Source organism: Musca autumnalis, unplaced genomic scaffold (assembly GCF_047663935.1).
Source record: "Musca autumnalis isolate F117 unplaced genomic scaffold, ASM4766393v1 scaffold_3, whole genome shotgun sequence".
Taxonomy (NCBI): domain Eukaryota; kingdom Metazoa; phylum Arthropoda; class Insecta; order Diptera; family Muscidae; genus Musca; species Musca autumnalis.
The window spans coordinates 13,910,848-13,933,716 of record NW_027411866.1 but is presented as its reverse complement, the minus strand read 5'-3'; the positions used below and the strand labels follow the sequence as shown (position 1 = coordinate 13,933,716).

Below are 22,869 nucleotides of genomic sequence, written 5' to 3'. Positions count from 1 at the left end.
TCAATTCAGCAAACTTCTTCTATGGAAAAAGTCAATTCAGCAAACTTTTTTGTGGAAAAAGTCAATTCAGCAAACTTTTTCTATGGAAAAAGTCAATTCAGAAAACTTTTTCTACGGAAAAATTCAATTCAGCAAACTTTTTCTATGGAAAAAGTCAAGTCAGTCAACTTTTTTATGGAAAAAAGTCAATCAGCAAAAATTTTCTATGGAAAACTATCAATTCAGCAAACCTTTTCTATGGAAAAAGTCAATTCAGCAAACCTTTTCTATGGAAAAATCAATTAAATAAACTTTTTCGATGGAAGAAGTCAATTCAGCAAGCTTTTTCTACGGAAAAAGTCAATTCAGCAAACCTTTTCTATGGAAAAAGTCAATTCAGTAAACTTTTTCTATGGAAAAAGTCAATTCAGCAAACTTCTTCTATGGAAAAAGTCAATTCAGCAAACTTTTTTGTGGAAAAAGTCAATTCAGTAAACTTTTTCTATGAAAAAAGCAAACTTTTTTTAAGGAAAAAATCAATTCAGCAAATCTTTTCTATAGAAAAAGTCAATTCAGTAAACTTTTTCTATGGAAAAAGGTCAATTCAGCAATTTTTTTCTATGGAAAAAGTCAATTCAACTAACCTTTTCTATGGAAAACAGTCAATTCAGCAAACTTCTTCTATGGAAAAGTCAATTAAGCTAAAGCAAACTTTTTTATGGAAAAAGTCAATTCACCAAGCTTTTTCTATGGTAAAAGTAAATTCAGCTAACTTTTTCAATCGAAAAAGTCAACACAGCAAACTTGTTCTATAGAAAAAGTCAGTTTCTATCGAAAAAGTAGATTCAGCAGACTTTTTCTATGGAAAACAGTCAATTCAGCAAACCTTTTCTATGGAAAAAAGTCAATTCAGCAAGCTTTTTCTACGGAAAAAGTCAACTCAGCAAACCTTTTCAACGGACAAAGTCAATTCAGCTAAACTTTTCAATGAAAAAGTCAATTCAGCAAACTTTTGCTATGGAAAAGTCAATTCAGCAAACTTTTTCTATGGAAAAAGTCAATTCAGCAAACTTTTTCTACGGAACAGGTCAATTCAGCAAACCTTTTCTATGGAAAAAGTCAATTCAGCAAACCTTTTCAACGGACAAAGTCAATTCAGCTAACCTTTTCAATGAAAAAGTCAATTCAGCAAACTTTTGCTATGGAAAAGTCAATTCAGCAAACTTTTTCTATGGAAAAAGTCAATTCAGCAAACTTTTTTTGTGGAAAAAGTCAAGTCAGCAAACTTTTTCTATGGAAAACAGTTAATTCAGCAAACCTTTTCTCCGAAAAAAGTCAATTCAGCAAACTTTTTCTATGGAAAAAGTCAATTCAGCAAACTTTTGCTATGGAAAAGTCAATTCAGCAAACTTTTTCTATGGAAAAAGTCAATTCAGCAAACTTTTTTTTGTGGAAAAAGTCAAGTCAGCAAACTTTTTCTATGGAAAACAGTCAATTCAGCAAACCTTTTCTCCTAAAAAAGTCAATTCAGCAAACTTTTTTTTGTGGAAAAAGTCAAGTCAGCAAACTTTTTCTATGGAAAACAGTCAATTCAGCAAACCTTTTCTCCGGAAAAAGTCAATTCAGCAAACTTTTTCTATGGAAAAAGTCAATTCAGCAAACTTTTTTTTGGAAAAAGTCAATTCAGCGAAAGTTTTCTTTGAAAAAATCTATTGAGCGAACATTTGCTATAGAAAAAATCAATTTAGCGAAGTTTTTCTTTGGAAAAATCAATTCAGCGAACCTTTTCTATAGAAAAATTCGATTCAGCGAACTTTTTCTATAGGAAAATTCACTTCTCCATATTTTTTCTATGGAAAAAGTAAATTCAGCAAACTTTTTTATGGAAAAGGTCAATTCAGCAAAATGTTTCTATGGAAAAATCAATTCAGCAAACTTTTTCTATGGAAAATATCAATTCAGCAAACTTTTTCTATGGAAAAAGTGAATTCAGCAAACTTTTTCCACAGAAAAAGTCAATTCAGCAATTTTTTCTATAAAGAAAACAATTCAGCAAACTTTTTCTATGAAAAAGTCAATTTAGCATTTTTTCTATGAAGAAATCATTTAAGCAAACTTTTTGTATGGAAAACTGTCAATTCAGCAAACCTTTTCTATGGAAAAAGTCAATTCAGCAAGCTTTTTCTACGGAAAAAGTCAATTCAGCAAACCTTTTCTATGGAAAAAGTCAATTCAGCAAAACTTTTCTATAGAAAAGGTCAATTCACCAAACTTTTTCTATAGAAAATGTCAATTCAGCTAACTTTTCCTATAGAAAAGTCAAAATGGTCCTCAGGCCATAACTTTTTCTATAGGAAAATTCACTTCTGCATACTTTTTCTATGGAAAAATGTCAATTCAGCCTGTTATTTTTAGTAAAAGTCAATCAACAAACTTCTTTCGTTTATACTCAGCAACGATGTTCATCTTTATTTCTTACCAACTTTCTTATAAACAATAATTTCAATGAGAAAGCACACTAAGCCGAGTATATATCCCGCTACCAATATCAAGCCACACAATACAAAATATTCCAGCGACAATGGTTCCACGGACAAATCTTCATTGGGCACAAAGGCAATCAGCTTAAGGTGTATACCCTCGCGAAAGGCTTCTTCATAGAGACGGGGATAGATACCAGTATCAAAAAGATTTATCCAAAGGTTGTCTAATATATCCCGTAATGGCCAATAAGAACGCATAGGGATTTCTCCTATATCAGTGGTTACGGCCTCATTGGCCAATTTCTTCAAACGAGGATGTGATAAATATTTCTGTTGGTATAAAAAGAAATCCAATTCTTCATCGAGGCCAAAGTAAATGAACTCCGGATTGAGTAGACGTTGATTTTCGACGGCAAATTCTTCGGAGACCACAATGGTTTGTTTTCTAATGATAGGTGAAGCATCGGTCACCTCTAAGACCCATTGTTGAAAATCGGTGGTGAGAATGCTGAAATTGTGAGATACCACATCTTCCACGGAATTTATTTCACGCCTATAGATTTTGGTGAGCAGAATCGAGGAGAGTATGGAGAGATAATAATTGGAGATCATGAAGCCACTAAAAATCAAAATCGTCTCCAGGCCATAACGATAATTCTGAGAGAGATGTTCCAAACGAAAAGAGGCACAAATGAAACTAGAAAAAGTCGTTAAGAGATTGTTGATCAGGCTCAAACGACGATATTCCTTGTATTCCACGAGCATTAGTAGCATCAATGTGCAAAGGAATGTAATGAAAATTACAAACCACACCTGCCGTGTAAAGGACATCCGAAAATATTCAAATTTTTCCAGGGGCTCATCATAGGGCACCATCAAATGACTGAAAACAATATACATCGGCCTGGTGGTCTCAATTCCTGTTCCCCACAATATGGCATCTGTACAAACATCCGCCACGTGATCTGTCACCGATTGTATGCAATCCAGTATCGAATAGTGCGACATGTTCGGCATAATAACATATTCCAAGGTGATATTATACATTTTGGCAAATATTTCGATAGTATTGCCATAGAAGCCGCTTACTTGCAGTTCGTTTTGGTCACCGAAAAAGGCATTGACTCGGGGAGGATTATTACCAACTGCCGCTTTGACGGTATAACCTTGAAAATCCGAAATCTTTACTTGTCTCATTTCTAAATAGTCCTGCAGGGTTAAATATTGGGTCCATGGTTAAATATTGATCAGCCTCATTCATGAGCAAGACTCTCCAAAAGCCCTGCTGCCACAGCCATTCAAATAACCAAAGCCATTCCTCACCCTCCGGAATCCAGGTTGTGTTGGTATAAAACAAAATATCTTGCAAGTGCAGAAACAACAAAGAAGGTTTTAAAATTTCCTCCAAATAATCCATGTAATTTGTATCCAAATTAATGAAACTCAGTATCCGCTCTCCTTGCGATTCTCTCAGGGCATTTGCCACCTCATGGCCTATAATCACCCTGGGTTGTTGTATTATTCCTGGGGAATTTTCCCAAAAGTCAAAGGTTCCATTGCCACCGAATACCAGCAAAGTGTAAATATCCAATTTTTGCTGAAATGTCTGCAAAACTTGTGTTAACGATTCCGTGACTGTTTGCCGTCCGAATAGCAACAAAAGCGTGTGGAGCAGTAATAACTTCATGCTACTACCCGTTGACACTGATTGCATATTGAAAAATGTCATAACTTCTATTGTGATTTATTCAATTTTTTGTCGATAATTATTTTGTTAAGTGGAAATTAATTTCAACTCTCCCTTAAGTAGTTAAGACGAAGATATTAGGGAGTAACGAAAAAGGGAAAAAGTCATAGCCCTAAAAGTTTGTTTTTATAGAATCAAAGGTTAGAAAAATTGAAATTGAAAAATATTTGTTGAAAATGTTCTATTGAAAAAGACTATTCAGCGAACTTCTTTTATAAAAAAGGCTGTTCAGCGAACTTTTTCCATTTTGCTGAATTGATTTTTATATAGAAAAATTTCGCTGAATTGACTTCTTCCATAGAAAAAGTTAACTGATTGAGTTTTTCCATAGAAGAAGTTCGCTGTATTGACTTTTTCTATAGAAAAAATCCCTGAAATTACTTTTTCTATAAAAAATTCGCTGAATTCACATTTTCTATGGAAAAAGTTTGCTGAATTGACTTTTTCCAAAGAAAAGTTTAAATTAATTGACTTTTTCCAGAGAAAAAGTTTGCTGAATTGGCCTTTTCTATTGAAAAAATTAGCAGAATTGGCTTTTTCCATAGAAAAAGTTTGCTGAGAAAAAGCTTGCCGAATTGATTTTTTCATTGAATAAGTATGCTGAATTGGTTTCTCTATAGCAAAAGTTTGCAGAATTGACTTTTTCTATAGAAAATGTTTGCTGAATTGACTTTTTCCAAAAAGTGTCTGCTGAATTCACTTTTTCCAAAGAAAAGTTTTAATTAATTGACTTTTTCCAGAAAAAAAGTTTGCTGAATTGACTTTTTCCAAAGAAAAGTTCTGCTGAATTGATTTTTCCTGAGAAAAGTTTGCTGAAATTCATTTTTCTATAAAAAACGTTAGCTGAATTGACTATTTTCTGTAAAAAAAGTTAGCTAAATCGACTTTGTTACAGAAAAAGTTCGATATATTGACTTTTTCTATAGAAAAAGTTAGTTTGATTGACTTTTTCCAGAGAAAAAGTTCGCTAAATTGAATTTTACCAGAGAAAAAGTTTGCTCAATTGACATTTTCCAGAGAAAAGGTTTGCTGAATTGAGTTTTCTAGAGAAAAAGTTTGCTGGATTGACTTTTTTCAGAACAAAAGTTCCCTGAATTGGCTTTTTCCAGAGAAAAAGTTTTCTAAATTGAAATTTTCTATAGAGAAAGTTTGCTAAATGGACTTTTACCAGAGAAAAAGCTCTGAAATGTTTACTGAATTGACTTTTTCAGGAAAAAAAAGTTTGGTAAATTGGCTTTTCCGAGAAAAAAAGTTTGCTGAATTAACATTTTCCAGACATAACTTTTTCTGTAGGAAAGGTTTGCTAAATTGATTTTTTTTGTAGAAAAGGTTTGCTGAATTGACTTTTCCGGAAAAAAGTTTGCTGAATTGACTTTTTCTATAGAAAAAAGTTCGCTGAATTGACTATTTCTATAGAAAAAGTTTGCTGAATTGAATTTTTCTGGAGAAAAGTTTGCTGAATTGACTTTTTCTATAGAAAAATTTGTATTGATTTTTTTTTTTCAGAGAACAATTTGGCTTAATTGACTTTTTCAGGCTAAAAAGTTTGCTGAATTGACTTATTCTATAGAAAAATTTACTTTTTCTATAGAAAAAGTGCAGTGAATTGACTTTTTCTATTGAAAAATTTCACTGAATTAACTTATTCTATAGAAAAAGTTCGCTGAATTGAATTTTTCTATAAAAAAAAAGATTGCTGAATTGAATTTTTCTGTAGAAAAATTTCGCTGAATTGACTTTTTCTGTAGAAAAATTTTGCTGAATTGACTTTTTATATAGAATAAATTTACCAAATTGAAATTTTCTATAGAAAATGTTCGCTGAATTGACTTTTTCTATTGAAAAAGTTTGCTGAATTGACTTTTTCTGTAGAAAAAGTACGCTGAATGGACTTTTTCACTAAAAAAATCGCTGAGTTGACTTATTCTATAGAAAAAGTTTGCCGAATTGACTTTTTCCAAAGAAAAGGTTTAATGAATTGACTTTTTCCAGAGAAAAAGTTTGCTGAATTGGCATTTTCTATTGAAAAACTTAGCAGAATTGCCTTTTTCCATAGAAAAAGTTTGCTGAATTTATTTTTATAAAAAAGTTGGCTGAATTGACTTTTTCCAGAGAAAAAGTTTGCCGAATTGATTTTTCCAGAGAGAAAGTTTGTTTAATTGACTTTCCCATAGAAAAAGTACGCTGAATTGATTTTGGTCATGGAAACATTTTGCTGAATTGATTTTTACATAAAAAAATTTGCTGAATTAACTTTTCCATAGAAAAAGTACGCTGAATTGACTTTTTCAATAGAAAAATTTCGCTGAATTGACTTTTTCAAGAGAAAAAGTTTGCTGAATTGCACTTTTCTATAGAAAAACTTTGCTGAATTGACTTTTTCTATAAAAAAGATTCGCTGCGTTTACTTTTCCTGTAGAAAAATTTAGCTGTATTGGTTTTTCCAAAGAAAAGGTTTGCTGTATTGACTTTTTTCAGAGAAAAAACTTGCCGACTTGATTTTTTCCATTGAATAAGTCCCAATTTACATTGGGCGAGTTTACTTGCGGCAATTGTCATTTTGTTGGAGAGAGAGGTGAGGCATATGGTAACCCTTTGCCTCTCAGCACCCTCTCTCACCTACAAACTGACAATTGCCGCAAGTAAACTCGCCCAATGTAAATTGGGACTAAGATTGCTGACTTGGTTTTTCTATAGCAAAAGTTTGCTGTATTGACTTCTTCTATAGAAAAATTTTGCTGAATTTACTTTTTCCAAAAAAAAGTTTTGCGGAATTGACTTTTTCCAGAGAAAAAGTTTGCTGAATTGCATTTTTCTATAGAAGAACTTAGCTGAATTGCATTTTTCTATAGAAAAAATTCGCTGAGTTGACTTTTTCTATGGAAAAAGTTAGCTAAATTGACTTATTCCAGAAAAAAAGTTTGCTGACTTAATTTTTTCCATAGAAAAAGTTTGCTGAATTGATTTTTTTCATAAAAAAATTACTGAATTGACTTTTTCTCAAAAAAGGTTTGCTGAATTGACTTTTTCTATAGAAAAATATTGCTGAATTGATTTTTCCAAAGAGAAGTTCTGCTGAATTGACTTTTTCCAGAGAAAAGTTTGTTGAATTGCATGTTTGTATAGAGAAACTTACCTGAATTGCATTTTTATATAGAAAACAATTGCTGAGTTGACTTTTCCTGTAGAAAAAGTTAGCTGAATTGACTTTTTTTCTGCAAAAAAGTTAGCTGTATCGATTGTGTTACAGAAAAAGTACTATATACTATACAAAAAGTTAGTTGGATTGACTTTTACCAGAGAAAAAGTTTGCTGAATTGACATTTTCCACACTTGGTTTTTTCTATAGAAAAGGTTTGCTAAATTGACTTTTTCTATAGAAAATTTGATGAATTGACTTTTTTTAAAGAAAAAGTTTGCTAAATAGTCTTTTTCTATAGAAAAAGTTTGCTGAATTAACTATTTTCTATACAAAAATTTTGCTGAATTGGCTTTTTCTATAGAAAAAGTTTGTCGAATTGACTTTTTCTTTAGAAAAAGTTTGCCGAATTGACTTGATTTTTCTTTAGAAGAAGTTCGCTGAATTGACTTTTTCTATAGAAAAAGTTTGCTGAATTGACTTTTTCTATAGAAAAAGTTTGCTTAATTGACTTTTTCTATAGAAAAAAGTTTGCTGAATTCTCTTTCTCTATATAAAAAATTTGCCAAATTTAATTTCTCTATAGAAAAGGCTTGCTGAATTGACATATTCTATATAAAAAGTTTGCTAACTTTACTTTATAGTTCGCTTAATGACTTTTTCTATTGAAAAAATTTGCTGAATTAAGTTTTTTATAGAAACAGTTTGATCAATACACTTTTTCTATAGAAAAAGTTCGCTGAATTGATTTTTTCAATTAAATTCAAACCTTTTCTATAAAAATAATAAAAATAAGTTCGCTGAATTGACTTTTTCTTTAGAAAAAGTTCGGTGAATTGACATTTTCTACAGATAAAGATCGCTGAATTTACTTTTCCTTTAGAAAAAGTTCGCTGAATTGACTTTGATGAGCCTAAATGAATTGCGACAGCCAGGTAACTAGAAATTGAGAAAGTTTTAATGAAAAAATGGTGGATATGGAGTTTCAAATTTTTATTTTCTATATTCTGATTTTTTAAAGAATATTTTTCAAGCAACATCTTGCCAATAAAGGTGAATTTTTTTTAAGAATATTTTTCAATCAACATCTTGTCAATAAAAGTGGACTTTCTAAGAATATTTTTCAAGCAACATCTTGTCAATAAATGTGTTTTTTTAAGAATATTTATCAAGCAACATCTTGCCAATAAACTTGGATTCTTTAAAGAATATTCCTCAAGCAAAATCTTGCCAATAAACTTGGATTCCTTAAAGAATATTCCTTAAGGAACTTCTTGCCAATAAATGTGGATTTTTTGAGAATATTTTTATAACAACATCTTGCCAATAAACGTGGATTTTTTTAAGAATAATTTTCAAGCAACATCTTGCCAATAAACTTGGATTCTTTAAACAATATTTTCAAGCAACATCTTGTTAGTAAAGGTGGATTTTTTTAAGAATATTTTTCAAGCAACATTTTATCAATTAAAGAGGATTTTTTATGAATATTCGTCAAAACAAACGTGGTATCATTAAAGAATATTTTTACAGCAACTAGAAGCCAATAGACGTGCACTCGCTAAGGAATATTTTTTAAGCAACATCTTATCAAAAAACGTGAATTCATTAAAGAATATTTGCAAGCAACATCTTGGATTCTCTGAAGAATGTTTTCAAGGAACATCTTGCCAATAAAAGTGGATACTTTAAAAAATCATTTTAAAATTTTGTTTTTTTTTTAATTTTATTTCATAATTTCGAACAATTTTCTTTTATTTACTTTTTCAAATTTTTTCCACTTTGTCCTTCCATGAAAACAATCAATTCCACAAGAAAACACAGAGCGGCCATACAATATCCCGTCATTAGAATTATAATACAAATTTGAAAATATTCCATATTTAAAGGTTCCACCGTACTCACTTCTGTGGCGAAGAATTGAATTTCACCATACAATATAGCCTCCTGTAGAGTTTTAGTATAAAGACAACCATAAAGGCCACTCGCTAGAAAATGATCCATAAAATTCATTAACAGATCTTTAAAGGCCCAATATGATCTCATGGGCATGCCACCTACAACTTGTATTACAATTTCATTTTCAAGCACCTTTAGAATGGGACGTTTCAGAAATTGCTGTTGATAAAGATAATAGGCTATCTTATCTTCCAAGGAAGAGTAAATGTAATTCGGATTTAACTCTTTACGCTTCGACACAAGGAATTCTTCACTAACTAGCTGGGATTGTTGTTTCATGGCCTCTGGAGCACCATAATGATTCCACATAAATTGATCATATCTTTTAATCAGTATGGACATATTGCGATCAATGATATCCTGTAGGGAACTTATATTACTTTTATAGATTTTCTTTAGCAGCAGCGATGAGAGATATGCCAAATAACAGCTGGAGAGAGAAAAGCCAGCAACAAGAATAAATAACTCCAAAATTGTACGATGGGGTTGAGGAATATTCCTTATGTAAAAGGGTATATACAGCATACCCTGAAAGGCTATCAGGGTGTTATAGATCCATTGCATACGTCCAGTTTTCATATATTCTATCCAGGTTATGGTGAGGACAGCCGTTATAAAGCTTACGATTAGTAACGCCCACACCTTATCACGAAAAGGTCTTAGAAAATAATGATACAATTCCAAGGGTTCATCGTACGGTACCAAGAGTATGGATGAGTATAACTTTGGAGATCTGGTGGTCATGATGTGATCGGAATATGATATACCATCTGCACATGTATCCACTGTATGATTCTTTATATCCCTTATGCACTGAAGCAAGGAGTACGAAGCTTCATATGGTTGATAGACAAATTCCAAGGAGGCATTGTAGTGTTGGGCAAATAATCTCAACAATTTACAATATATACCACCAATATAAAATTCATTAGCACCTTGTTTGAAAATTTGTGCCCTAGGAGGATTGTTACCCACAGCAACTTTAATGACATATCCTTGAAGATTTTTCATTTTAATTTTTGAGATTTCGTCCAGGCGAATATTCCGAAATATGAATTGCGGTATAAATTCCATGGTGAACAAGTTTTCTGCTTCCCCATTCACCAGCAACAACTGCCAAAATCCATTCACAGCACACCATGAAAATAACCAGTCATATTGCTCCAAAGAAGAGTTGCCATATAGAATCACTGGCTTAAGATGCAATTTAAACAATGATGGCTTAACCACCTCTTCCAAGTAGTCTTTCCTTAATACATCCATCCAAAGAAAACTTGCCACATTTTCTCCAATATTTTTTGTTAAATTTCCCAGGATCTTTTTTGACACCTGCAATTTTGGTATTGAAATTCTGTTTAAGACTCCTTTGGTTGCCAAACTTCTAGTATTTGGAGGATTGAAAACAATTAAAGTATTTGTTCCGAATTCAATTTGCAATTTTACAAAAATATCTCTTAAAATATAGGCATTGCTCGTAGAAAGAAAAAGGCAGCAGATGATGAAGAAAATACGTTCTTTAATTTTCATTGTTTTTTTTTTTTAGCAGCAGCGATGTTCATTTGCTAAGTAAGCCGGCTAACACTCGACTGTTGGTAAGTTGAAATTTTCAACCTCTCTAAGTAATTATATACATAGGTACCTGCTGCAGATAAACTAACTTAATTATAGTCTTTCAATGTGTTTTTCGAATAAGTTTAAATGAGGTCGCCATAGTTTATGTGACACGTACTCTATTGTACTAAAATAGAAATATCAATTATATTAATTAAAAATTTTGAAGCGACATCTTGCCAATAAACATAGACACTTTTAAGAATATTTTTCAAGCAACATCTCGCCAATAAACGTGGATTTTTTAAAGAATATTTTTCAAGCAACATCTCGCCAATAAACGTGGATTTTTTTAAGAATATTTTTCAAGCAACTTCTTGCCAATAAACGTGGATTTTTTTAATTAATATTTTTAAGCAACATTTTCACAATAAACGTGCATTTTTTAAAGAATATTTTTCCATCAACATCTTGCCAATAAACGTGGATTTTTTTAAATAATATTTTTCAAGCAACATCTGGCCAATAAACGTGGATTTTTTTAAAAATTATTTTTCAAGCAACATCTTACCAATAAACGTGGATTTTTTTAAAAATTATTTTTCAAGCAACATCTTGCCAATAAACGTGGATTTTTTAAAGAATATTTTCCCAACAACATATTGCAAATAAACGTGGATTTTTTAAAGAATATTTTTCCAACAACATATTGGCAATAAACGTGGATTTTTTAAAGAATATTTTTCCAACAACATATTGCCAATAAACGTGGATTTTTTAAAGAATATTTTTCAAGCAACATCTCGCCAATAAACGAGGATCTTTAAAGAATATTTTTCAAGCAACATCTCGCCAATAAACTTGGATTTTTTAAAGAATATTTTTCAAGAAACATCTCGCCAATAAACGTGGATTTTTTTAAAGAATATTTTTCAAGCATCATCTTGCCAATAAACGTGGATTTTTTAAAGAATATTTTTCAAGCAACATCTTGCCAATAAACGTGGATTTTTTAAAGAATATTTTTCAAGCAACATCTTGCCAATAAACGTGGATTTTTTAAAGAATATTTTTCAAGCAACATCTTGCCAATAAACGTGGATTTTTTAAAGAATATTTTTCAAGCAACATCTTGCCAATAAACGTGAATTTTTTAAAGAATATTTTTCAAGCAACATCTTGCCAATAAACGTGGATTTTTTAAAGAATATTTTTCAAGCAACATCTTGCCAATAAACGTGGATTTTTTAAAGAATATTTTTCAAGCAACATCTTGCCAATAAACGTGGATTTTTTAAAGAATATTTTTCAAGCAACATCTTGCCAATAAACGTGGATTTTTTAAAGAATATTTTTCAAGCAACATCTTGCCAATAAACGTGGATTTTTTAAAGAATATTTTTCAAGCAACATCTTGCCAATAAACGTGGATTTTTTAAAGAATATTTTTCAAGCAACATCTTGCCAATAAACGTGGATTTTTTAAAGAATATTTTTCAAGCAACATCTTGCCAATAAACGTGGATTTTTTAAAGAATATTTTTCAAGCAACATCTTGCCAATAAACGTGGATTTTTTAAAGAATATTTTTCAAGCAACATCTGGCCAATAAACGTGGATTTTTTAAATAATATTTTTCAAGCAACATCTTGCCAATAAACGTGGATTTTTTAAAGAATATTTTTCAAGCAACATCTCGCCAATAAACGTGGATTTTTTAAAGAATATTTTTCAAGCAACATCTCGCCAATAAACGTGGATTTTTTAAAGAATATTTTTCAAGCAACATCTCGCCAATAAACGTGGATTTTTTAAAGAATATTTTTCAAGCAACATCTCGCCAATAAACGTGGATTTTTTAAAGAATATTTTTCAAGCAACATCTCGCCAATAAACGTGGATTTTTTAAAGAATATTTTTCAAGCAACATCTCGCCAATAAACGTGGATTTTTTAAAGAATATTTTTCAAGCAACATCTTGCCAATAAACGTGGATTTTTTAAAGAATATTTTTCAAGCAACATCTCGCCAGTAAACGTGGATTTTTTTAAGGATATTTCAAGCAACATCTCGCCAATAAACGTGGATTTTTTAAAGAATATTTTTCAAGCAACATCTCGCCAATAAACGTGGATTTTTTAAAGAATATTTTTCAAGCAACATCTCGCCAATAAACGTGGATTTTTTAAAGAATATTTTTCAAGCAACATCTCGCCAATAAACGTGGATTTTTTAAAGAATATTTTTCAAGCAACATCTGACCAATAAACGTGGATTTTTTAAAGAATATTTTTCAAGCAACATCTGACCAATAAACGTGGATTTTTTAAAGAATATTTTTCAAGCAACATCTCGCCAATAAACGTGGATTTTTTAAAGAATATTTTTCAAGCAACATCTCGCCAATAAACGTGGATTTTTTAAAGAATATTTTTCAAGCAACATCTGACCAATAAACGTGGGTTTTTAAGGAATATTTTTCAAGCAACATCTCGCCAATAAACGTGGATTTTTTAAATAATATTTTTCAAGCAACATCTGACCAATAAACGTGGATTTTTTAAAGAATATTTTTCAAGCAACATCTCGCCAATAAACGTGGATTTTTTAAAGAATATTTTTCAAGCAACATCTCGCCAATAAACGTGGATTTTTTAAAGAATATTTTTCAAGCAACATCTCGCCAATAAACGTGGATTTTTTAAAGAATATTTTTCAAGCAACATCTCGCCAATAAACGTGGATTTTTTAAAGAATATTTTTCAAGCAACATCTCGCCAATAAACGTGGATTTTTTAAAGAATATTTTTCAAGCAACATCTCGCCAATAAACGTGGATTTTTTAAAGAATATTTTTCAAGCAACATCTCGCCAATAAACGTGGATTTTTTAAAGAATATTTTTCAAACAACATCTCGCCAATAAACGTGGATTTTTTAAAGAATATTTTTCCAACAACATATTGCCAATAAACGTGGATTTTTTAAAGAATATTTTTCCAACAACGTATTGCCAATAAACGTGGATTTTTAATGAATATTTTTCAAGCAACATTTGCCCAATAAACGTGCATTTTTAATGAATATTTTTCAAGCAACATCTTGCCAATAAACGTGGATTTTTTAAAGAATATTTTTCAAGCAACATTTTGCCAATAAACGTGGATTTTTTAAAAAATATTTTTCCCACAACATATTGCCAATAAACGTGGATTTTTTAAAAAATATTTTTCCCACAACACATTGCCAATAAACGTGGATTTTTTAAAGAATATTTTTCAAGCTACATTTTGCCAATAAACGTGGATTTTTTAAAGAATATTTTTCCAACAACATATCGCCAATAAACGTGTATTTTTTAAAGAATATTTTTCCAACAACATATTGCCAATAAACGTGGATTTTTTAAAGAATATTTTTTTCGAACAATATATTGCCAATAAACGTGGATTTTTTAAAGAATATTTTTCAAGCAGCATCTTACCATTAAACGTGGATTTTTTAAATAATATTTTTCAAGCAACATCTGGCCAATAAACGTGGATTTTTTAAATAATATTTTTCAAGCAACATTTTGCCAATAAACTTGGATTTTTTAAAGAATATTTTTCAAGCAACATTTTGCCAATAAACGTGGATTTTTTTAAAGAATATTTTTCAAGCAACATCTCGCCAATAAACGTGGATTTTTTAAAGAATATTTTTCAAGCAACATCTCGCCAATAAACGTGGATTTTTTAAAGAATATTTTTCAAGCAACATCTCGCCAATAAACGTGGATTTTTTAAAGAATATTTTTCAAGCAACATCTCGCCAATAAACGTGGTTTTTTAAAGAATATTTTTCAAGCAACATCTTGCCAATAAACGTGGATTTTTTAAAGAATATTTTTCAAGCAACATCTTGCCAATAAACGTGGATTTTTTAAAGAATATTTTTCAAGCAACATCTTGCCAATAAACGTGGATTTTTTAAAGAATATTTTTCAAGCAACATCTTGCCAATAAACGTGGATTTTTTAAAGAATATTTTTCAAGCAACATCTTGCCAATAAACGTGGATTTTTAAAGAATATTTTTCAAGCAACATCTTGCCAATAAACGTGGATTTTTTAAAGAATATTTTTTAAGCAACATCTTGCCAATAAACGTGGATTTTTTAAAGAATATTTTTCAAGCAACATCTTGCCAATAAACGTGGATTTTTTAAAGAATATTTTTCAAGCAACATCTTGCCAATAAACGTGGATTTTTTAAAGAATATTTTTCAAGCAACATCTTGCCAATAAACGTGGATTTTTTAAAGAATATTTTTCTAGCAACATCTTGCCAATAAACGTGGATTTTTTAAAGAATATTTTTCAAGCAACATCTTGCCAATAAACGTGGATTTTTTATAGAATATTTTTCAAGCAACATCTTGCCAATTAAAGGGAGTTTTTTAAAGAATATTTTTCAAGCAACATCTCGCCAATAAACGTGGATTTTTTAAAGAATACTTTTCCAGCAACATCTCGCCAATAAACGTGGATTTTTTAAAGAATATTTTTCAAGCAACATCTCGCCAATAAACGTGGATTTTTTAAAAAATACTTTTCCAGCAACATCTCGCCAATAAACGTGGACTTTTTTAAGAATATTTTTAAGCAACATTTTCCCAATAAACATGGATTTTTTAAAGAATATTTGTCAAGCAACATCTTGCCAATAAACGTGGATTTTTTAAGAATATTTTTCAAGCAAAATCTTGCCCATAAACGTGGATTTTTTAAAGAATATTTTTCAAGCAACATCTTGCCAATAAACGTGAATTTTTTAAGAATATTTTCCAGCATCATCTTGCCAATAAACCTGGATTTTTTTAAGAATATTTTTCCAGCATCATCTTGCCAATAAACCTGGATTTTTTTAAGAGTATTTTTCCAGCAACATTTTGCCAATAACCGTGGATTTTTTAAGAATATTTTTCCAGCATCATCTTGCCAATAAACGTTATCCCGTCAACATATTTTTAACAACACTATGCCATTAACATATTTTCTCAAACGGCATCATGTCCATAAACCCGACTTATTTTAAATGTTCCCTTTGAAAATTTAAATTGCCGCTTTGGGACAAATAAATCCTTAATTAAATTTACCATTAGCACAAACTATAATTAATATGTTTACCGAACGTGGCCAAAATGATAACTTGGTTTAGTTGATAGTTAAAAATTGCACTTCAGTCTAGTTGTTGGTGGCTCACTGGAACACCGGCAAAGCAAATTATCAAAAGCAACGCAAACATGGATATTCAAATAATATTCGTTCTCATCATCTGCTGTCATTCTACAAGCAATGCAAATATATTTCTGGACACATTTTATAAATTTTCAAGGGAATTCCAAACAGATACTGCCGTATTCTTTCTTCCTTATCATAACGGCGATAATTTGGAGCCAAAACTTGGTGAAATTCTAACGGGTATTCAATTACCCCAACTAATTGTTACCAACAAACAACCCTTATGCAATCTTACGCAACTTATTGGAGAAAATATTGCAAGTTTTCTGTGGTTGGATATGATGCGAGAAGACTATTTGGAAAAGGTGGTTAAGCCATCATTGTTCAAATTACATCTCAAGCCAATCCTCATGTTTGGCAATTCGTCTATCGAACACTACGAGTGGTTATTTTCATGGTGTTCCACAAATGGCTTTTGGCAAATCTTCTTGGTAAATGCGGAAAATGATTTGTTTACTCTGGATTTTATACCAAACCGAAAAATTCGTGGCATTAACTGCAGTGAAATATCTAAAATGGACATACATGATCTCTATGGATACCCCATCAAAGTTGCCATAGGAAATAATCCTCCCAGAGCCCAGATTATACAGAGCTCCGGTGATTGGTCATACATTGGTGGCATATTTGGAAAATTTTGGAAAATATTTGCCCGCACCTATAATGCTTCATTGGAATTTGTCCACTAATCCAACGCAACATCCTATTCCCTGTTTCATTGCATCAAAGGCATAAAGAATCACACAGTGGATGCATGTGCCGACAGTATAGCCTACAGTGATAATATTGTGACAACCAGATCCTATCGGTTACATCCTTGTATATTACTAGTGCCGTATGACGTACCTCTGGAAATGTATCATTACTTTTTAAGGCCATATCGCGACAAAGTTTGGAAATTATTGCTTTTCTCTTTTGTTGTGGGTGTCCTTGCGATAACCTGGGTGGAATATATGAAAACGGGACATATGCAATGGATATCTAATACCCTTGTAGCTTATTGCGGTCTACTCTACATACCTTTTCGCTTCGATCACATTCCACCACCTCAAGGTTATATTCTGGAAATGATAATACTTGTAGCTGGATTTTCACTTTCCAGCTGTTATTTGGCCAATCTCTCATCGATATTGCTTAAGAAAATCTATAAAAGTAAAATTAGCTCCATACAGGATATCATAGAACACAATATGTCAATTTTAATCAATAAGTATGATGAATTTACCTTTTATCATTTTGGTGCACCGGAGGCCATGAAACAACAAATCTTATTGGTTAGTGAGGAGCTCCTTTTCGAGAATCGTCGAAGACTAAATCCCCAATATATCTATCCGTCCATGGAAGATAAGACCACATTTTATCTTTATCAACAAAAATTTCTACAACGTCCAATTCTCAAGGTACTGGACACTGAAATTATTCTACAAATTGTTGCTGGTATACCGATGAAATCTTATTGGCCACTACAAGATCTACTTATGGCCTTTACGGATAATTTCCATTTGAGTGGCTTGTACCGACAAATATTTGATGAATCTCTGCAGGATGGTATTTTATATGGACAAATTGCATTTCTACCCACAGAAGTGAGGACAGTGGAGCCATTGAACATGGAGTATTTCCAATTTTGTATTACTATTTTAATTGTTGGCTATATTATGTCTACTCTAAGTTTTGTTCTTGAGTTGATTGTTTTTGGCGAAAATCAAAGGGTGAAAAATGTTAAGAATATTAAATCATAAGACAAGAAATAAAATATTATAAATTAAAATAAACTCTTCTATTAAAAAATATATTTTGTGAATTATTGGGATTGGATTATGTTGAATGAAAAAACAAAAAAAAAGTTTGGAAACTAATATTGCTATATGATGTTGCTTAACTCTATACTTCCGAGATGGCGAGATCATGTCTGACAAATATAATTTCAATTTGGCAAGAATTTTCTTGAAAAATATAATTTCAAGAATCCACATTTTCTGGTAACATGTTGCTTGAAAGATATTCCTTAAAAAAATCCACATTTATTGCCACAATGTTGCTTGAAAAATATTCTTTAAAAGATCCACGTTTATTGGCTTCATGTTGCTTGAAAAATATTGTTTAAAAAATCCACGTTCATTGCCAAAATGGTGCTTGAAAAGAATTCTTTAAAAGATCCACGTTTATTGGCTTCATGTTGCTTGAAAAATATTGTTTAAAAAATCCACGTTCATTGCCAAAATGGTGCTTGAAAAGAATTCTTTAAAAGATCCACGTTCATTGGCTTCATGTTGCTTGAAAAATATTGTTTAAAAAATTCACGTTTATTGGCTTCATGTTGCTTGAAAAATATTGTTTAAAAAATCCACGTTTATTGGCAAGATGTTGCTTGAAAAATATTCTTTAAAAAATCCACGTTTATTGGCTTCATGTTGCTTGAAAAACATTGTTTAAAAAATCCACCTTTATTGGCTTCAAGTTGCTTGAAAAATATTGTTTAAAAAATCCACGTTTATTGGCTTCATGTTGCTTGAAAAATATTGTTTAAAAAATCCACGTTTATTGGCTTCATGTTGCTTGAAAAATATTGTTTGAAAAATCGACATTTATTGGCTTCATGTTGCTTAAAAAATATTGTTAAAAAAATACACGCGTATTGTTTTCATGTTGCTTGAAAAATATGGTTTAAAAAATCCACGTTTATTGGCTTCATGTTGCTTGAAAAATATTGTTTAAAAAATCCACGTTTATTGGCTTTATGTTGCTTGAAAAATATTGTTTAAAAAACCCACATCTTTTCGATTAATGGTGCTTGAAAAATATTGTTTAAAAAAATAAACGTTTATTGGCTTCATGTTGCTTGAAAAATATTGTTTAAAAAGTCCACATTTATTGGCTTCATGTTGCTGGAAAAATATTCTTTAAAAAATCCACATTTATTGGCATAATGTTGCTTGAAAAATATTATTTAAAAAATCCACGTTTATTGTCTTCATGTTGCTTGAAAAATATTCTTTAAAAAATCTACGTTTATTGGGCGAATGTTGCTTGAAAAATATTGTTTAAAAAATCCACGTTTATTTTCTTTATGTTGCTTGAAAAATATTCCTTAAAAAATCCACGTTTAGTGGCTTTATGTTGCTTGAAAAATATTCCTTAAAACATCCACGTTTAGTGGCTTTATGTTGCTTGAAAAATATTCTTTAAAAAATCCACGTTTAGTGGCTTTATGTTGCTTGAAAAATATTCTTTAAAAAATCCACGTTTAGTGGCTTTATGTTGCTTGAAAAATATTCTCTAAAAAATCCACGTTTAGTGGCTTTATGTTGCTTGAAAAATATTCTTTAAAAAATCCACGTTTATTGGCAAAATGTTGCTTGAAAAATATTCTTAAAAAAATCCACGTTTATTGGCAAAATGTTGCTTGAAAAATATTCTTTAAAAAATCCACGTTTATTGGCAAAATGTTGCTTGAAAAATATTCTTTAAAAAATCCACGTTTATTGGCAAAATGTTGCTTGAAAAATATTCTTTAAAAAATCCATGTTTATTGGCAAAATGTTGCTTGAAAAATATTCTTTAAAAAATCCACGTTTAGTGGCTTTATGTTGCTTGAAAAATATTCTTTAAAAAATCCACGTTTAGTTGCCTTATGTTGCTTGAAAAATATTCTTTAAAAAATCCACGTTTAGTGGCTTTATGTTGCTTGAAAAATATTCTTTAAAAAATCCACGTTTAGTTGCTTTATGTTGCTTGAAAAATATTCTTTAAAAAATCCACGTTTAGTGGCTTTATGTTGCTTGAAAAATATTCTTTAAAAAATCCACGTTTAGTGGCTTTATGTTGCTTGAAAATATTCTTTAAAAAATCCACGTTTAGTGGACTTATGTTGCTTGAAAAATATTCTTTAAAAAATCCAAGTTTATTGGCTTCAAGTTGCCTGAAAAATATTGTTTAAAAATCCACGTTTATTGGCTTCATGTTGCTTGAAAAATATTGTTTAAAAACCCACGTTTATTGGCTTCATGTTGCTTGAAAAATATTGTTTAAAAAATCCACGTTTATTGGCTTCATGTTGCTTGAAAAATATTGCTTAAAAAATCCACATTTATTGAAATCATGTTCCTTGAAAAATATTCTTAAAAAATCTATGATTTTCTCTAACATATTTTTTAAGGATTATAAGATAATAAGTGTGCATTTTTCTAACTATTTTTCTGTCACACATTGTGTTTCCATTCATTTTTATTTCTTTGGTTGCCTCTGTTTTCCTTTTAAGAAACATTTCTTGGGTACAAAATTTATACAACTCATTTGAATGTAAGATTGAAATTCCTTTAAAAAAATAAAATCAAACTACCTGCCTTCAAACAACCACCTTTGAATACCAAAGTTGCTCCCTGTGCTTAACAATTATGCCGACAATGTTGTCAACACAGCACCCAGCCAAAGCAGACAAACTTGCAGTTTCTACGCTTAGCCAGGGCGCCTTTATATCCCCTCAACTGTGGGCAATTCTTTTACTAGTTTTATCCTCCAGTCTCTAAAGGTGAATTTTTGTCGATTTGGATTTCTACGATTTTGTTTTTAAACATTGTTTTAAAATTTTTGTTTGTGTTGTTCTTGTTCGCAAATACCACAATCTTGCATACACAAAATTGTATTAAATGTAGCAAAATTCCCATATTTGGATTAACAATGGTTTCAAAAAAACAAACAAAAAACAATTGTTTGGTATTGCCGATAGTATCCAGCAGGCCAATAGGCAGCAGGCACACACAGTCAGATAAAGAGTAGCCTACAGCCCAGCGATTGTCGGCAATGGACTTAGCATAATTTAATGTGATTTAAATTGGATGCCATACCATAAAGGAGTTAAGCAGACAAGCATGGACACAGGTAGAGCCACAAGATTTATGTTAATATCCAGGCAGGATAAATAAAATAATATAAACAAAATGGAGAATGTTGCATTCTTTTGCCAGCATTGTTAGAAATTGTTATTTATTAATTTAATTTTGGTTTTAAAAATAAACATATTTTCAAGTTTTACAACTTAAATCGCTCTATAAAAAATACAACTATGTTTTTCGAATATAAATTAATAATTTTTTTGAACATTGCCTTTTACAACTTTGACCCCTACAGAAATATATTCTTAATTTAACCCCAATAAAAGACAACTCGAATAAATTCCCATTACAATGAAATTTTTCTTTAAAATATTTTTATTACCACCCTCCCCTATTCTCCTCATTTCCTTCAACCTATACTATTCTCTCTTGTGTCATATATCACTCAAAGTCATAAATGCATTTTTATTTAGTGGCCATTAGATTTTTGTTGATTTACCCCCACCACTCAAATCGAACAAACATCCGCAGAGATTAACACCAAATTGAAAAATTTGAATGCAACAATCCACCCACAACCAACTAACACTTCATATGCCATTCTCTCAAGTAACATACTTGGTTGGATCTCCCACAAATAAAAATGCATTTTATTTTTCTAACAAAAATTCGATCAGATTTGCTTATTACAATTTTATGCTAAATTATGTATGACAAGCTTTAGCGTGCGACCGACTGACTAGCGGAAGAAAGTGGGCCGATGCATTCAACACAAAAACAACAACAGAAATGCATAAATTTTTGTGTATTTTTTTTGTCATAAAAATATTTTATGGAGGTGTTTTTACAAACATTTTTTTATTAGAAAAAGAATCAAGAAATGGCAAGAGTTGCCATTTTGGGTCTTTTCCGACCAAGGGAATATTTTAATTGTTGTTATGCAGTGACATAGTCGTGTACTAGAATCTGGAAGATTTAAGATAATCCAAAGGGGCAGACATTTTGAAAATAAATAAAAGAAGCCCGTGGGAATTGTGTATAGAAATTTAATTTGTCGATTTACTCAATTAATGTTTTGCCACAATGTTGCTTGAAGAATATTCTTTAAAAAAATCCACATTTATTGCCACAATGTTGCTTGACAAATATTCCCTAAAAAATCCACGTTTATTTCCACAATGTTGTTTGAAAAATATTCTTTAAAAGTGCAAATTTGTTGCCACATTGTTGCTTGGGAATTATTTTCTAAAAAATCCACGTTTATTGCCACAATGTTGCCTGAAAAATATTCTTTAAAAAACCCACGTTTATTGGCAATATGTTGCTTGAAAAATATTCTTTAAAAATCCAAGGTTATTGACAACATGTTGCTCTAAAATTATTCTTTAAAAATCCAAGTTTATTTGCAATATGTTGCTTTAAAAATGTTCTTTAAAAACCCAAGGTTATTGGCAACATGATGCTCTAAAATTATTCTTGAAAAATGTTGCTTGAAAAATATTATTTAAAAATCCCCACTTATTGCCACAATGTTGCTTGAAAAATATTATTTAAAAAATCCACGTTTATTGGCCAGATGTTGCTTGAAAAATATTATTTAAAAAATCCCCACTTATTGCCACAATGTTGCTTAAAAAATATTATTTAAAAAATCCACGTTTATTGGCCAGATGTTGCTTGAAAAATATTATTTAAAAAATCCACGCTTATTGGCCAAATGTTGCTTGAAAAATATAATTTAAAAAATCCACGTTTTTTGGGCAGATGTTGCTTGAAAAATACTATTAAAAATTCCACGTTTTTTGGCCAAATGTTGCTTAAAATATTATTTAAAAAATCCAAGTTTATTCAAGTTTATTGGCACAATGTTGCTTGAAAAATATTCTGTAAAAA

At 30.6% G+C, this 22,869-nt stretch overlaps 4 protein-coding genes across 4 annotated transcripts in view; 2 read left to right on the top strand and 2 right to left on the bottom strand.

The window, feature by feature from the left end:
- The window catches only part of boi (brother of ihog), a 265,331-nt gene that overhangs the window by 124,116 nt on the left and 118,346 nt on the right, over positions 1–22,869 (top strand). The gene's annotated exons all lie outside the window — the stretch shown is intronic.
- On the bottom strand, positions 2,436–4,176 carry LOC141397032 (uncharacterized). Its single transcript, XM_073972831.1, has 2 exons — positions 3,733–4,176; positions 2,436–3,671 (listed from the first exon to the last, which is right to left on the bottom strand). The coding sequence occupies exons 1-2, from the start codon at positions 4,174–4,176 to the stop codon at positions 2,448–2,450; spliced, it is 1,668 nt and encodes a 555-aa protein (XP_073828932.1). The 3' UTR covers positions 2,436–2,447.
- Positions 9,107–10,318, bottom strand: LOC141397022 (uncharacterized). The gene has a single exon (XM_073972809.1). It carries the CDS (start codon positions 10,316–10,318, stop codon positions 9,107–9,109), a length of 1,212 nt encoding a protein of 403 aa, XP_073828910.1.
- On the top strand, positions 16,693–17,883 carry LOC141397019 (uncharacterized). The gene has a single exon (XM_073972806.1). The coding sequence runs from the start codon at positions 16,996–16,998 to the stop codon at positions 17,881–17,883; it is 888 nt and encodes a 295-aa protein (XP_073828907.1). The 5' UTR covers positions 16,693–16,995.

Excerpts from the sequence above, each read along its gene's own strand:
- LOC141397022 (XM_073972809.1), bottom strand. The coding sequence starts at position 10,318 with ATGAAAAATCTTCAAGGATATGTCATTAAAGTTGCTGTGGGTAACAAT.
- LOC141397032 (XM_073972831.1), bottom strand. The coding sequence starts at position 4,176 with ATGCAATCAGTGTCAACGGGTAGTAGCATGAAGTTATTACTGCTCCAC. Across the intron at positions 3,672-3,732 it reads GGCAGCAGGGCTTTTGGAGA|GACTATTTAGAAATGAGACA; the intron begins GTCTTGCTCATG and ends TTAACCCTGCAG.
- LOC141397019 (XM_073972806.1), top strand. The coding sequence starts at position 16,996 with ATGTATCATTACTTTTTAAGGCCATATCGCGACAAAGTTTGGAAATTA.